The 14,839-nt window shown below is 34.0% G+C and overlaps 4 protein-coding genes and 1 long non-coding RNA gene across 6 annotated transcripts; 2 read left to right on the forward strand and 3 right to left on the reverse strand.

Moving 5' to 3' along the window:
- Window positions 1-2,204: 2,204 nt before the first annotated feature.
- Window positions 2,205-4,415, reverse strand: LOC139092080 (uncharacterized). Of its 2 annotated transcripts, none has more exons than XM_070642362.1 (9): window positions 4,286-4,415; window positions 4,161-4,226; window positions 3,928-4,095; window positions 3,804-3,869; window positions 3,657-3,737; window positions 3,394-3,459; window positions 3,091-3,333; window positions 2,433-3,023; window positions 2,205-2,374 (listed from the first exon to the last, which is right to left on the reverse strand). In XM_070642362.1, the coding sequence occupies exons 1-9, from the start codon at window positions 4,398-4,400 to the stop codon at window positions 2,310-2,312; spliced, it is 1,461 nt and encodes a 486-aa protein (XP_070498463.1). In that variant the 5' UTR covers window positions 4,401-4,415; the 3' UTR covers window positions 2,205-2,309. The 2 variants fall into 2 exon arrangements, with proteins under 2 accessions (XP_070498463.1, XP_070498462.1); XM_070642361.1 differs by having other exon boundaries at window positions 3,567-3,737.
- Window positions 4,413-5,281, reverse strand: LOC139092081 (uncharacterized). The gene is made up of 4 exons (XM_070642363.1): window positions 5,055-5,281; window positions 4,756-4,905; window positions 4,628-4,696; window positions 4,413-4,501 (listed from the first exon to the last, which is right to left on the reverse strand). Exons 1-4 carry the CDS (start codon window positions 5,221-5,223, stop codon window positions 4,428-4,430), a joined length of 462 nt encoding a protein of 153 aa, XP_070498464.1. The 5' UTR covers window positions 5,224-5,281; the 3' UTR covers window positions 4,413-4,427.
- A 4,317-nt stretch (window positions 5,282-9,598) lies between these two features.
- LOC139092077 (girdin-like) lies at window positions 9,599-11,312 on the forward strand. Its single transcript, XM_070642359.1, has 2 exons — window positions 9,599-9,661; window positions 9,725-11,312. Exons 1-2 carry the CDS (start codon window positions 9,645-9,647, stop codon window positions 11,001-11,003), a joined length of 1,296 nt encoding a protein of 431 aa, XP_070498460.1. The 5' UTR covers window positions 9,599-9,644; the 3' UTR covers window positions 11,004-11,312.
- A 694-nt stretch (window positions 11,313-12,006) lies between these two features.
- LOC139092078 (sarcoplasmic reticulum histidine-rich calcium-binding protein-like) lies at window positions 12,007-13,218 on the reverse strand. Its single transcript, XM_070642360.1, has 2 exons — window positions 12,249-13,218; window positions 12,007-12,174 (listed from the first exon to the last, which is right to left on the reverse strand). Exons 1-2 carry the CDS (start codon window positions 13,106-13,108, stop codon window positions 12,165-12,167), a joined length of 870 nt encoding a protein of 289 aa, XP_070498461.1. The 5' UTR covers window positions 13,109-13,218; the 3' UTR covers window positions 12,007-12,164.
- On the forward strand, window positions 13,123-14,280 carry LOC139092079 (uncharacterized). Its single transcript, XR_011544568.1, has 2 exons — window positions 13,123-13,658; window positions 13,789-14,280. It is a non-coding gene; the product is annotated as an uncharacterized lncRNA (long non-coding RNA).
- Window positions 14,281-14,839: the final 559 nt, after the last annotated feature.

Genomic DNA, 14,839 nt, shown 5'->3' on the forward strand with positions numbered 1-14,839 from the left:
GACTTTTAAATGTCAGTTAAGGTAAACAGCTTCTTAGAAGTATAAAATTCTAATACTCCATAAAATATTCACTATTTTGACTAATGCATTAAAGTTAAAGTACAAAAGATAATAAGACAGTGACTTTATTTCTCTCGCAAAGTTCATTGACCTCAAGACTTTCTCACAAAACTGAATGACATTAATGATATTGTATTTTCAAAAAACACAATATGCATTTGGAATACGTCTTCAAGATGTTTTAATACTGAGATTCACTTATTTATAATTAAATTGCAGAGAGTTTGATGTGATGCTTAAAGTATTGTATAAACAGTTGCATTAAATATTAATAGGATATTTTCTGCATCAACTGTGTGAATTTACAACCCACGATAGAAAATAGATTCGCAATAGATGGAAATGATGTGCAAGCGAAAGTGAACAAATTCATGGATCAGAGAGATTAGTAAGCTCAGACTTCGAAGATCGATTAAGTTGCTTTCATTGATCATCGAAATTTGAAATGTCGGTTGTGAGCCTTGTTATAAATAGCCTCAATGTGAGAATGTTGCCGTTCAGACAAAGGGAGGCTATGAGCCACGTTTCTACTCTAGGTCTCCAACCCATGACCACTTAAACGGTATCACAATAATTAGCTACCGAAGTACTAAAGCATTCCGCCACCGAGCTACTTCGACTCATTAATCAATCTGTTAATTATGTTCATTATGATTTTAAGCAAGCAATTTCCAAGAATTTAAAACCGTCCACATAAAAGTCAATCATATGGTTTCTATTTCCAACAGTCCATAAAAAATAAAACTTTAATGTCTATGCAAATATTTATTTAAGTATCTTAAGTTCAATGAATCTATAAAGTTCATCCATTTTATTAAGTGTTGATAATAAATTGAGTGTATCTAATTCATTATCCAATGCAATTAAAATCTTATTGTTGTTCTTTCCGATTAAACTTAACAATGAGCACGTGAAACGATTATCTTTAAACTTTCAGTCGTGCTTGCAATTGATTTAGCTTTTATTTACATTAAGATTGGTTGATGGATGATGTAATTAACTTTAAATCAATATTAACGCTGGGTTATTAAATAAGAAGTCATGACTTGACAAATTGTTTAAAGCAAGCAATAGCTTTATCTGGAATCTCGAACTTCTTCACTGAAATAAAGCTTATAATAAATAAAATCAAGTTTAAAGCTCAATTCCAACGATCATTTCAAAATTAAGTTAAGTAAGCTTGATTTTGATTAGTAAATTAAAGTTTGATAACAAGCGCTTTTAAGCTGCTCAAAATTAATAACGTTTGAGTATTTGTGTTGGTTTTTGAATCTTCATTTGTACCTTTTAATTCTCAAAATAAATGAGCTTAGCGTGTAATTGACATGAACGATCATCACACATATAAAGCAAGAGCAAAACAAAGTAGGAAAAGGTCATACGGGTTCGAAACGAACTCCAAACTCTTATTTTTTCCGAATTTAGCCATGTGCCGTCCGGCAAGATCTTAAGCATATTATTAACTGTAATTTTACAAATACAGACTCACAAAGTGAGTCGAAGTGAAATCGAAGTGACTCGAAGGCAGAATGGTTAAGTGCTTTGGTTCTTATTATTTCAATACTGACCTAGCGATCATGGGTTCGAAACTTGGTGGGGAGAAATATTCAACTTGTCCTTTTTCGCACCATATGAAGTAGAAATCCATGTTAAAGCCTTCTTATGTAGACTTCAGCTTTTAATCCCACTAAAAATTGTTTAGCTCTAGGTTTGAGCGGGAGATCTTGCGAATCCTCAATCTTTAAACTATCAATTAGTCATTAACCGCATATAACCCGCAGTTTATGGATCGTAAGGTCTGAACAGATAATGTTTGTATAAATTGTTATTCATCTGAGTGCAGAGGTCTGGCGCCACCTCTCACTTGGTAAACAACTATTCGTCGTGAATCGCTCTAGCGCAACTTTGGATCTCAATGATCGGCAGAATTAAAATCCACAAAAAATACAATGTAAGCTCAATACAAGCACTCAACTAACTCATCTTCACTAATCTCCTTGAAATATTATTTTCTCAATCGCATTTGATTCTTTTATGATCACTTTCGTCAATTCTTTTTTTCCAAATTATATTCTTGAGTATACTTATGCAATAGGTCATCCAAAGTCATTTTTTTAGCATGATAATTAACGACTATTCATCAGTTATTTTTAGATTTGAAAAGATTTAATTTATTCATTTTAAAATAAATGATCTATCACATATATGTAAACTTATAGATTAAACTTTGCACTCCTAATATTATGAGTTTATTTTCCATAGCTTCCACCGCCGCTAGAGTGACCGCCAGCAGATGCTCCACCATGACTTGATCCTAAGATTATGAATTCAATTAAAACAAGAACTTCCATACAAAAATAACTTGAAATTACCTCCATGTCCACCTCCATGGCCACCTCCGAAACCGCCTGACAATGAACTAGTTCCTGCACTTGCACCAGCACCAGCTGAACTCAAACCACCTCCGATTCCTCCATGGCCACCTGATAATGAGCTTGTTCCTGCACTAGCACTGGCACCTGATGAGCTTCCGCCAAATCCAAATCCTCCGCCATTAGTCAATGAGCTTGAACCAGCATTTGCGCTTGCTCCTGATGAACTAAGTCCTCCTGAGTGGCCTAAACCGCCCAAACCAAAAGCACCACCACTTGACAATGAACTTGAACCGGCATTAGCGCTAGATCCTGATGCTCCGAATCCAGGTCCTCCAAAACCTCCTAAGCCAAATCCACCGCCACTTGATAATGAGCTAGCTCCTGCATTTGCACCAGATGAGCCAAATCCGCTGCCAAATGGAACGATTCCACCAATATGGCCAAATCCAAATCCAGGCATACCGAAGCCCATATGTTGACCTCCAAAGCCTCCTGTATGTCCGAGACCACCAAATCCAAAACCACCTGTTTGTCCAAAACCTCCTGAAGATGAGCCTGCGGATGAACCAGCTGTCGAGCCTGCACCTCCTAAACATCATACAACGATAAATACTGCTTAGTAAATTTCAAAATAGCAACAAAATAATATATTTACCAAATCCGCCTGCATGACCTCCACCAATTCCACCACCATGTGCAATTCCACCGCCATGTCCTAATCCTCCAGCACTACCTCCTGAAGTAATTGATGATGTTTGTGCACCAGCGCTTGAACCTGAGCCAGAAATACCGCCGCCAATTCCTCCGGCGTGTCCACCTCCATGTCCAATATCAATACCACCACCATGACCAGCAGAGCCACCATGACCGATTCCAATATCATGTCCGATTCCTCCTCCTTTAAAATCATTTGAATATTTAATTATTTTAAATTTTTATTGTCAATATGAATGCTTACCTGAGACAATTGAGGATGTTCCTGCACCAGCTTGTGATCCTGAACCAGAAATTCCACCTCCATGTCCTATAAGCAAAATTGTAATTTAATATTTTAAAATTTCAAATGATTTAAGTTTACAATAGGAGGTTCTAAATCTAATTATTTTTACCAATACCACCACCAATTCCCACCTCCATGTCCATGTTCATGTCCATGTCCATATCCATGCCCATGTTCATGTCCATGTCCATGACCACCTCCATGACCATGTCCATGCCCACCTCCATGTCCAATTTCATGTCCACCTCCATGGCCAATTGAACCACCATGGCCTCCTCCGATTCCACCTCCAATTCCTCCGCCTTAAAGTTCGTTGAAAAAATATATCAATTATTTTGGATATAAAATCTTTGGATATAAATGCATACCTGTGGTCAATGAAGATGTTCCAGCGGCTGCATTAGATCCAGAGCCTGAGATTCCACCACCATGTCCTAATTAATGAAGAAATTATTATTATTTAAGAATTATGTTAAGTATATAATGTCATACCAATGCCGCCTCCAATTCCAGCACCATGACCACCTCCAATACCAGCGCCATGACCGCCTCCAATACCAGCGCCATGACCGCCGCCAATTCCGGCGCCATGACCGCCTCCAATTGAACCACCTCCAATTGATCCACCTCCATGGCCTAATCCACCTCCAATTCCACCGCCTAAAAATTTATTGAGAGACTTTTTAATTTTTTTTGGGGATTAAAGCAATTTTATAAATGCATACCTGAGGTAATTGAGGATGTTCCTGCAGCAGCATTGGATCCTGAACCAGATAGTCCACCACCATGTCCTGATAAGAATAAAAAATGATTTAATAAAATATTTAAAAAAAAATAAATATATTTTTACCAATGCCAGCTCCATGACCGCCTCCAATACCGGCGCCATGACCGCCTCCAATTCCACCTCCAATACCACCTCCTAAAAATTTATTTAAAAATAATAAATAAACATTTAAAATCATAAAGCAATTAAAGTTTTTATGTAATATTTACCTGAAGAAAAGTGAGGAAGTTCCAGCAGCATTTGATCCGGAGCCTGAAAATCCGGATCCACCACCATGTCCTGAAAGGATTAAAAATTGTTTCAATTAAATTTTTGAATTTTTAAATTTTTTGAAATAAAAAAAAATAAATTAAAAAATCATAAAAATTCTAAATTTAAAAAAAGGCAATAAAAAAATATTTTTACCAATGCCGCCACCTCCAATTCCATGATCAAGTGATCCGCCATGGCCTATTCCTCCACCAATTCCGCCTCCTTTGAAAATTTAAATGAATTTAAATTAGAAATTTTAAAAAATTATTTTAAAAATTTACCTGATGAAAGTGAGCTAGTTTGAGCACCTGCTTGTGATCCTGATGCTGAGCCACCAAATCCACCGTGGCCAGCACCACCGCTAAAACCTCCAGCTGAACCATGTGAACCAGCACCTCCATGGCCACCGCCTCCATAGCCTCCTTTACCACCTTTAAATAATTACATAATGGAAGTCCGATGAATTTAAATTCAAAATTTAATAATTTCACATTTTAAATAAAGGAACTTGATTAAAAGTGTAGATTTAATCAGAAAAATTAATTAATTTAATTTAGAAATGTTTTTCATCATTTATTACCACTGCTTAATGAACTAGCTCCTGCATTTGCACTTGAACCCGATCCACCAAAATGTCCTGCTGGCTCAATGCCAATAACACCGCCGCCACCACCACCTCCTAGTTTCGATCCATAAGGGACAGCACTTAACAAACCAAATATAGCACTCAACACTATAAATATTCTCATCTTATTAAATATGATCTTCACTTAACTGTTGGTAAAAATACAATGATTCGGGACTACTTGAGTGCTAATGCTTTATATACTAAAAAAAGAACAAGTAAAGTTGTTATTCTCCCAAATCGTCTCAGTAACAAAAAGAAAAGAAAAAAAAAATTCAAAAACGAGATTCAAAGCAATAATAAAAAAAAATATTTGCAAGGAACAAAGCAACAACAATTTTAAGTAAAGCATAATCTTATACCGCATCACTCAGAATCAAAACGTGAAAATAATATATAAAAATAGAGCGTCGCTTTACTCATTTGTGCAAGTTTCAGAAAGCTGATAAGAGAAGTGACTTTCTAGAATCTAGTAGAATTACTACCTATAACAAGCTTATTGATACACACAATTAAAGACGTAATTATGTGTGCAAAATGCAAAATTAATCATGTGCCAAAGTCAAACATTCTTTAAAAAAAATTAAACAAATTGCGATTTGTATAAAATCCTAATAAAGTTTAGATTGTGAAAGAGTATGGCAATAAAAAAATTGTGAGATTAAGTCATTGAAAATATTGTTTTTAAAGCTTTGCTTGATTCCAGTTTCATTTTGCACTGATAAGAAATAACAAGAAATTTTCAAAAAATAAACATAAAGTTTTTGGAAAATCCCAAGGAAATTGGAGCTTAAAAAAATCACCAACAAATTTGTATGATTTACTGGATGGTGCCTGAAAGTACTGGTGTGATAATATGCAGCTGTCAAGTACACACTCGGGTAAATCAACTAGACATTAGCTTGCCTTTTAAGAATTTTTGTTCACTAAGTGCATCAATAGACTTCTAAGACAATTAGGTTGATTCCATCTATAGCTAACAAATATGAATGTCTTCAAAGAATCAAAAAGTATTTCCGTTTCTTGCTAAAATCGATAAAAATGTAGAAATCGGGGAAAAATCCAAATGACACTCATTAACAGCTTTAGTATCTGCAGTTGAGTTGGAAATGTCCAAAATAAAGACGCTTTGCATCAAATCTATTTCTTGTCATAATGCGGGTTGGAATCAGTCTTTAATGCATTTTCTGGTCTTTTAGAGATTTTAGTGTAATAACGTAGACATACCCAAGAAAACAACTAATCGAGCTGTCCACTCGGAATATTGGCTCGTTCAACTGGACTATTAACTTTACATCATTTGACATAATTATTTGAACGAATATTTGGATCAATTAGGCATAGCGGCTACGATTAGCCAAAATGTTGACAGTCAACTTAGAAATAGTAGCTGACAAGTTAATTCCATTTTAGAGCTATGATCGTACAGATCAACTGTGATCCATGACTTCCCTTACTCCCTTTAAATGCTCTACTAAACTTCCTTTATTGTATTAACACCAAAAGCCCTAACTCACAATGAAGATACTTTCATAGTACATACATTCTGTTAGAACCGTCCTTGGTCATACTGCTTTCATATTACAGTAATCTAATGCTAATGTCCCGTACATGAGCTAACTGTGACCCATGGTCTGCCTTCCGTCAAACATGAAAATCCAAGAAATCTACTCATCATGCCTCATAATTCAATTCAAGATCCCAACCCTGCGAATATCATCAATTTGCAAGAAATTCTGTGAAAAAAAGTTAAACTATTGTTAGAGGTTTAAAGTTGGTTTAAAGCCGGTGATTTTTTAAAGAAATTCTCGAAAATCAAAAATAAGCACGTGAATGCAAAATTCTAAAAATATATCCAACAAAGAGTAATTTTAGTCATCGACAGTCAATTACAACACCGGTTTTGTATTTTATACATTCGGAAATATCCAAATTCTTAGAATGTTATGTTTCATATTTGTTGTGTTTTTGTTGCTGGAGAATCGATGGAAGCAATTAAACCTGTACTTACTTTCGTTTCAAAAACATAAAAACATAACAAATGATGATGAATACGTAAAATATCCAAAAACAAGTTATTCGATGTGCTTGAACAAAAAAAAAAATCTTTAATCATCATAGGGGTTCATTAGTTAATGATGTCACATATTTAATGGATTCTATAACTTTGTGACACTTGGCAAGTGAGTAGCAACACATGAAGCAAATCAAAGTGAACCAGAGTTGCTATGACAGGTACCTGTTACAGGTAGAGGTGACAGGTTCTGTCCAAAAGTGATTTGTCAGAGGACGTTACCTGTTGACAGGTTGGTTCTTCTTTGGCTTTTCACAGGCCTGACCTGTCACATGTGCCGCCTGTCACGTGTGTTCCCTGTCACATGTGTCATCTGTCACAGATGATGGAATATCGACGGATTAAATCTGCATGTCACAGGTGCGACCTGTCACAGATGATGGCCATATCACGACCTGTGACAGATTAACTGTTTCCGTTGACATATCACAAATTTACCACTCTGAGATAAACATCATTTACGAATGACCCCATACCTAAATATTCTATTCTTGTTCATATATAAGAATCAATCAATGTCGAAAGTTTTCAATATTCTCTTCTTGTTCTGCTTTATTTTTATTTATTTTTTTCGTAAAAACTCTTCTTCCATTGTTTAATAATTCATGTTTCATGAGTGAATAAACATTGAGGAACCGGCATTAATACGAGAGAATGTTGATGAAAGCAGAATTCATAGCTTACTGCTTATAAAATAAAATATAAAAGTTGTCAGTATTCTCTTAAATAATAATTCTATTCTCATGGCTCGCAAAAGCTCTGTCAATGTCATGATTGTACTGAATATTTCTCTGTTTGTGATGCTGTAAAGTACATAAGGTAATTTAATTCTCATCCTTTTTCTCCTCTCTCTCACTTACTTCCTTATTTCAACTTCTTCTTCATCTTCATCTCTTTCACACAAAGGCGAGAATAAATTGGATCTGATTTTATATGCAGTCATGCAACATATTTCATGTAAAGTATCTGGAGAAAGAAGCAAAATAAAGAGCGGCCTGGTCGAAAATTTGAGGAAATTTCAATAACGGTTTTTCACAATTCAAATATTATAGAACAATTTGTGTGAATGCAACAAAAATTTGGTTTGAAAAAAAATCACCAAATCTATTCCATTGCCTTTGATTAAGATCGATTATCGCACAGAATACACTTTATTTAATCATTTTCTGCCTGAATATTAGTTTAATTCTATTGCATTAATTAGTTTTCAATGAATCTTTGTTTGTTTACATTAATTTTGCCGACTAAATTTCGTTGAAAAAATTCAAATTTATGGCCAACCGTTACAAAATTTTTCAACAAAATTGTTAATTTAACTATCTTAAACAAGGTTAATTCATAAGTTTAATAGTCAGAAATGTCAGCAAGAAGCTCATACACAATTGAGCCCAAAAATTTTTAAATTAGCTGGTACACAAAGAAAGTTATTAATGGCTTCGTAAGCTCAAATTACCAAATCCCTAAAATTCTTCGTCAGTAACGGTTATAAAAATGACTCTAGCAAAGGAACTAAGCAACGAAAGTATGTAAATTTGGTACCAAATTGCGTGTCTCGGCGAGTTCTATAGGATAAAAATATAAAATCGTATAGCATAATGGAAAATATTCGAGTAAATTAGCAAAAACTATCCGTTACTGACGTAGAATTTTTTTTCGACCAGGTCGAGAGATGAAAAATTCAACAAGATCCCATGTAATGATTCTGTCATAAACTTAAGAAAATGGCTGAGATTGCAGCAGCCAGACTTGCCCTCCTTTCCCCTGAAATCGAGTCACACATCACAAAGTCTTAAATCTTGTAATCATTCCTAAATTCGATAATTAATGAATTTTACATTTCAGCGCAAAATGTAAACAAATTTTTGCGGGAAATTTTTGAAATTTTCAAATCCGTTAAAAAGTTTAAATTTCAAAAAACCGTTGTTTCAAAAAGTACTTAGACCTTACTGGATCTTGTAATTTTTGTCTTAACGTTTCCAAGATCTTACTGGATCTTGTTTTTCAGATCAGGAATTGCCCTGGATCCTACTGGATCTTATTTTTCTGATCTAAAAGTGACCTGGATCTTGTTTTTTTAATTTTCAAGTCTCCTGGATCTTGTTTTTTAGGTCTAGAATTGCCCTGGATCTTGTTTTCTAGGTACGGAAGTGACCTGGATCTTACTGGATCTTGTTTTTTAGTTTGAAAGTCTCCTTGATCTTGTTTTTTAGTTATGGAAGTGACCTGGATCTTACTGGATCTTGTTTTTTATGTCGGAACCTGATATCAGATAATCAATTACTGATCGCTGTGTGAAAAATGCGCTTAAGTCCTTCGATCAATAACAAGAGAACTTTTGTTACTTTTTAATCATTTAAATTATCAGTTGTTGTTTTTGAAATAATTAGATGCTCAAAAATTAAATTTAAGTCATTTAATCGTGAACTTTAGTCGGTTTAAGACACAAAATCTATTTCTGTAAGCCATCCAAAATGATTAAAAATTTCTGGTGAGGTTAATTTTAGAACTCTAAAATTAAATCGATGACCTAATTCCTTTTTTATTTATTAAGTGTTTTCCTTTGTATCTTGATGACTTGTTGTGGTTCACTATGGTCAACAACAATCGAATGTAAATTTAATTTTATTTATGTTCATCGTGTGGGTTCCAGTGTTTATCGATGCTTAGTTCAAAATGATCCAAACATCACAACCAAAGAATCAGCACAGATAACATCTGTTGTTGGAATTCATAACAATTCAAAAGTAAATGATGACGTGATTGCATTTGATGTTGAAGAAAAAACAATTAATTTTTTTCCACAAGGACTGGAAGTTTTCTTTAAAAATCTTAAAGCTATTCATATATATAGATCTGGATTAAAAGAAATTCATAAGAATGACTTAAAGCCTTTCCCAAAATTGGTTAATTTTTATGTGACTCGTAACGTTATTGAAGTGATAGAAGAAGGACTTTTTGACTATAATTTAGAGTTGGAAGTTATTGGAATTCACGAATCAAAAATTATTCATATAGATCCTAATGTCTTAGATCACTTAGATAAGCTAAACACTTGTGCATTCTATGAAACACCATGCGTTAAGCAAAATGTCCAGGACTCAAAAGAAAGAGTCAAAAAATTCATTCAGATAGTGAAGAAGAACTGCGCAAATATTGAGTTCCTTAACTTAAATACGCAATTTAAAAAGTTAGAAAATGATTCAAAAACATTGAGTTTGGATTTATTTGGCGCAAAATTGAGCAACTTTGAGGAAGCTTTAAAAAAGTCTAAATTCTCAAATCACTCTTCATTTTTGGAAAGAATTGAAACTTTCAAAATGTCCAAGTCTGTTCAAAAACCAAAATCTGAAACTAATTTGACATTGTTGACTTCCTCAGTTCCCTCAATTGATGAAAATGAAACAAATATTTCTCAAAACTGTTCAAATTGCTGTCAAATGGACTTAGTTTTAAAAACAATAAGTAACTTGACGAATTTGTATAACAACTTGAAAATCCCACAAAATGAAATTGAAAAATCACTTAAAAATTTAAAAGGTTCTATTGAAAAATTAGAGTTGTTAACCTCAAAAAATGGCAGTTCTGATGAAACCTATTCGATTTTTGATGAAAAATTTGACAATATCGAGGAAACTTTAAGCAATTCTTTGAGTAAGAATACCAGAAAGCTAGAGGAAGTTCAAAAGGAAATTGAGATTTCTCGCTATAGAACTTTAGTTTCCATTGATGCAAAAATTAAACTTATTGAACAGCGTGTGATTGATAAAGTTGAAAAGATAATGAATGAAAAGTTAGGAAAAATTATGAAAGCTCTAAATATTGAATCCTAACTTCCCGAGTGACACAAATGAATAAGACTCCACCTCGAACCTTTTAAGGTTCTGCATCAGTCCTCTTATTAATAACAAATGGAAGCCGCCCACATTTAGACCATATGGCTGTGAGGCCTTTAAAATTAAATGACGGAGTCTTCTTCATTTGTGTTGCTGGGGCAAAAATATGCAGTATGACTTGGGTTTCAAGTCTACATCACACTGGCTAGCTATCCTACTTATTGATTTATTGATGTAAAATATATGTGTTTATCCAAATGTAACAGTTTGAATTAAATAATAAAATTAAGAATTTGTTCTTACTTACTTACTGTATAGATCAATTGCGATCCATGATGTCTCTTAAAGATAGAGTCACTCTATACCGCTGGTTTCCGTGTACCAATTACCGATACTGAGTGCAATGCTATCTCTATGAACAGCTTCTCTTCATGACTTCTTAAACCTTTCTCAAACTTATTTTACCCAGTGTCGTGTCTAAATTATTGTTGATGATTTATGCTAGGTAAAAAAACTCATTGACTACCTCAAATATTTTATCACCTATGCTCAGATAAGACCCAACATACTTACTTCCTTAGCGAAGGTGCCAGTTTCTAATTCCCAGAACTTTTGCATCGTTGCTGACACAGTAATCCCATGAGCTCTTTGGTCTACCTTTGCAATCCTAACATGATTTCTCCAATTTTTGATCTCTAAAAGAATTGCTGAACTCTCTTTTAAAGATATTTTCAATAAATTTATGTGAAAAATTCAAGCAAAATATCACAAAGGGAACGAAAATTTTCATCGGAATTACTGTAAAGGCAAAGAAGTGTTTTCTAAAAGAGAAGCTTTACGATTCATACGATATATAAATATTGTCTTAGAAGACAGATGAGAGTTCAAAGTGAAAATTTCTTTCGTATTTGCAAAAGGAAGAAGAAAAATAAGCGATTGCTACGACGAGAAATTCATGCAATCAACAAGTAAAGAAGATAAGGAAGAGAGAATAAAGGCATTATCTATGGTTTGACAGAAAGCTTTTCTGTTTTTTATTTGTTGTGTAAACTTTTTTTTCTTTATTTCTTAAAATTTATGTAGCCATAAATAAAAATTTATGGTTCTCAGTTGAGTCATTCATCACTATCCGATGTGGTTGTTGCCATAGAGGTCAATTTATTCGATACTATATATAGAAATAATCAGAGATGAAAATTTACTTCTGTTTATTTATTTTGGAATCTATGTTTAGCTACTTACTTGGCTCTAACATCAAATTCGTTTACTATTTCGTCATTACTTGGTGGAACAGATGTTGGGGGAGTTTGTGTCGTGCTGGTTGTTGTAGTTTTATTATGATGATGGTGATGGTGATGATGATGATGATGTTGTCCATCTTCCGGCATTGGAATATTGTGTTTTTTGTGCCATTCAGGGTCATGAACATGCTCATGAACATGCTCACCATTCTCAATTGTATTTCCTCTATGACGATGTCTTTCACGTTTTCCTTCCTCATTTTCAACTTGATTGTTGTCTTGATCATCTGTTTGTTTATTTTGATTCCTACGTCCGTGTTTATGCCATCCGTGATGATGTCTTTCATAGTTTCCATCTTGACCATGAACTGAATCATCTGATTCCGTTTTATTTCCTTTACAACGATGGTGATGGTGATGGTGATGCCTGTCGAGTTTATTTTCATTCTGATCTTCTTCAGTGCTATCCTTCTTGTCTTTGTTTCCTCGTCTACGCCATCCACGGTGTCGATGTCTTTCACATTTTACTTCTGTTTGTTCCTTATTACTGTCACCGTCTTCAGATGCTGCATCAGTTTTATTTTCATTCTTACACTTATTTTTACGCCATTTACGATTCTTACGTTTTCCATTCTTTCCCCATTTTGGACTTTCTTTTGGACTGTTGGTATCTTCTGGAAGTGGATCCTCTAAAGCATCTTCTTCAATGGAACTTGTATCTGAGACTGAACCGTTATTTTCAGCTAATGCATTGTCTTGATCGCTACGCTGTAATCTCTTTTGATTGTCATTTTCGCGTGTTCGATGTGCAATGGCAACAGCAATGCACATTGCAAGGAGGAACAAATATTTTAATTTCATTTTATTAAGCTAGTCTTTTAAAGACTTTTTAAAAAATTTAATCAAAATTATCAAATTAAAAATATATTTTTAGTATGACTTATTCAATTGAAGCTCTAACTTGAACTGATAACAAGCCAGTGAGTAATTCAGAGTTTTATGTACAATTCTTATCTCCACAAGTTTACTATTAATTTATTCAATCGTGCTGATTAACGCAAGTCATGTAAACAAAAAATTAAATCGCAGTAAGTCATAAAATATTTTAAGAGTGAATTGTCGTGTGAATCGGAAGTGATGAATGTAAACATAAGGAGAGAAAAAAAATAACTTTTTTTTGGTTACAGAATTCTCGAGAATTGTTTGTTATGAGTAGCGAGAGAACACTTCGGGGATTTCTTTTTCCTACAGACAATATGACTGTCAAGACTTTATTTTCTCAAGTAGAAGTTTTTTTATAGCCAGCGAGCAGCACACAGATCAAGAACGGTTACATCTGTGGGGATTTTGGAGCAGAAAAACTCGAAGCCTTAAGATCCTTCAAAAACGACGACGAGAAAGGCAATATCTTGTAAGTGATTCAGACTTATTTCATCTTATGCTTCTTTTTTTGGGCAGAATGCCAAGTGAAGTGTATGGAAAAAGAAAAAAAGGAATTAAGTTCGAGTCATTCAACAAGTACATTAAAGAATGTGCAACAGTTTTCTTCCAGGCAATATAATACAGCCATTAGCCTTAAAGTTCCTTGCTACTTAAAAGAAAATAATTTTTTAATGTATTCTGGTTATGAAACTAAAAGCGGATGTGCTCACATATAGAATCATAATTTAAGTGCAACCGTAAAATTCATTCTTTTGATGTATTGCGCTAAATTAATTTTCAAAGGATGTTACAACAGCATGCACAAAACGTTATACTACATATTAAGGATGCAGGATGAAAAAAAAAGCTCATAATTTTTCAAAAAGAGAAACGGAAGCATCTTCATAAATCTTATAATGGGTTGAGTGTATGCGCTAAAATGTTTGCATTTTTTAAGCGCTATTTGCCAGCATTAAACTTTAGTTCCATATGAACCGCAATAAATATTTCATTTTTTATGCAGCAACATCTTTTAGCATGTTGCACAATCTGCTTAATGTTAATGTTTGTACTGTTTCTGGAATAAAATTAAGGAGATGTGAACGTGTAAATGTAAAGTTTTAATGCCAAATTCTGATTCCTTTATCCTGTATGTGCATTTATGTGCGACAAACTTTTTACTGTTAACTGAATTTTGTATGATAATCGGATTCTGAAAAATCTCTATATTTAGGTATTTGAAAGTCACTTGTGAACATTTGCATGCACAGATGAGTGTTGTGTCTGTGAATCGGATGATAAAAAGGATGAGTTTGTTCTATTTATGAATGCACTTAATATAAATTAAAATGAATGGAATTTTTAAGCTTTATTCAATTTGTTTTTATTTGCATGTGAAGGTAATAAGGCTGGAATCATAGGTTCCTGTCTGAAAGTCATATGTCATATCTAGGCCGAAGTGACAATTTCGAGTAGCACAAATCGGTTAAGCCATCAAAAATCCGGCACCATTCCAGAGTCACGTCAGTCAAGTGCTGGATTTCGGATCGATTATCCGATTTGTGCTGTTTGTGTCTGATTGGAGAAAATAGAACTCTAAGTCATCACGCTGACTTAGTGTCACTTAATTCCGATTTTTCCACTCCATGTGCCTGCCGGAACATAGCTTAT

This window comes from Chironomus tepperi, unplaced genomic scaffold (genome assembly GCF_022539635.2).
Source record: "Chironomus tepperi strain 1889 unplaced genomic scaffold, CSIRO-AGI_Ctep_v1 contig_291, whole genome shotgun sequence".
Lineage (NCBI taxonomy): Eukaryota > Metazoa > Arthropoda > Insecta > Diptera > Chironomidae > Chironomus > Chironomus tepperi.

Coding starts and splice junctions, on each gene's coding strand:
- LOC139092081 (XM_070642363.1), bottom strand. CDS start 5,223: ATGAGAATATTTATAGTGTTGAGTGCTATATTTGGTTTGTTAAGTGCT. Junction 4,906..5,054: donor AGCTAGTTCATTAAGCAGTG/GTAATAAATGAT, acceptor AATTATTTAAAG/GTGGTAAAGGAGGCTATGGA. Junction 4,697..4,755: donor AACTAGCTCACTTTCATCAG/GTAAATTTTTAA, acceptor AAATTTTCAAAG/GAGGCGGAATTGGTGGAGGA.
- LOC139092080 (XM_070642361.1), bottom strand. CDS start 4,400: ATGATTTTAAATGTTTATTTATTATTTTTAAATAAATTTTTAGGAGGT. Junction 3,738..3,803: donor AACATCTTCATTGACCACAG/GTATGCATTTAT, acceptor ACGAACTTTAAG/GCGGAGGAATTGGAGGTGGA. Junction 3,460..3,566: donor ACATGAACATGGACATGGAG/GTGGGAATTGGT, acceptor TTTTGCTTATAG/GACATGGAGGTGGAATTTCT.
- LOC139092078 (XM_070642360.1), bottom strand. CDS start 13,108: ATGAAATTAAAATATTTGTTCCTCCTTGCAATGTGCATTGCTGTTGCC.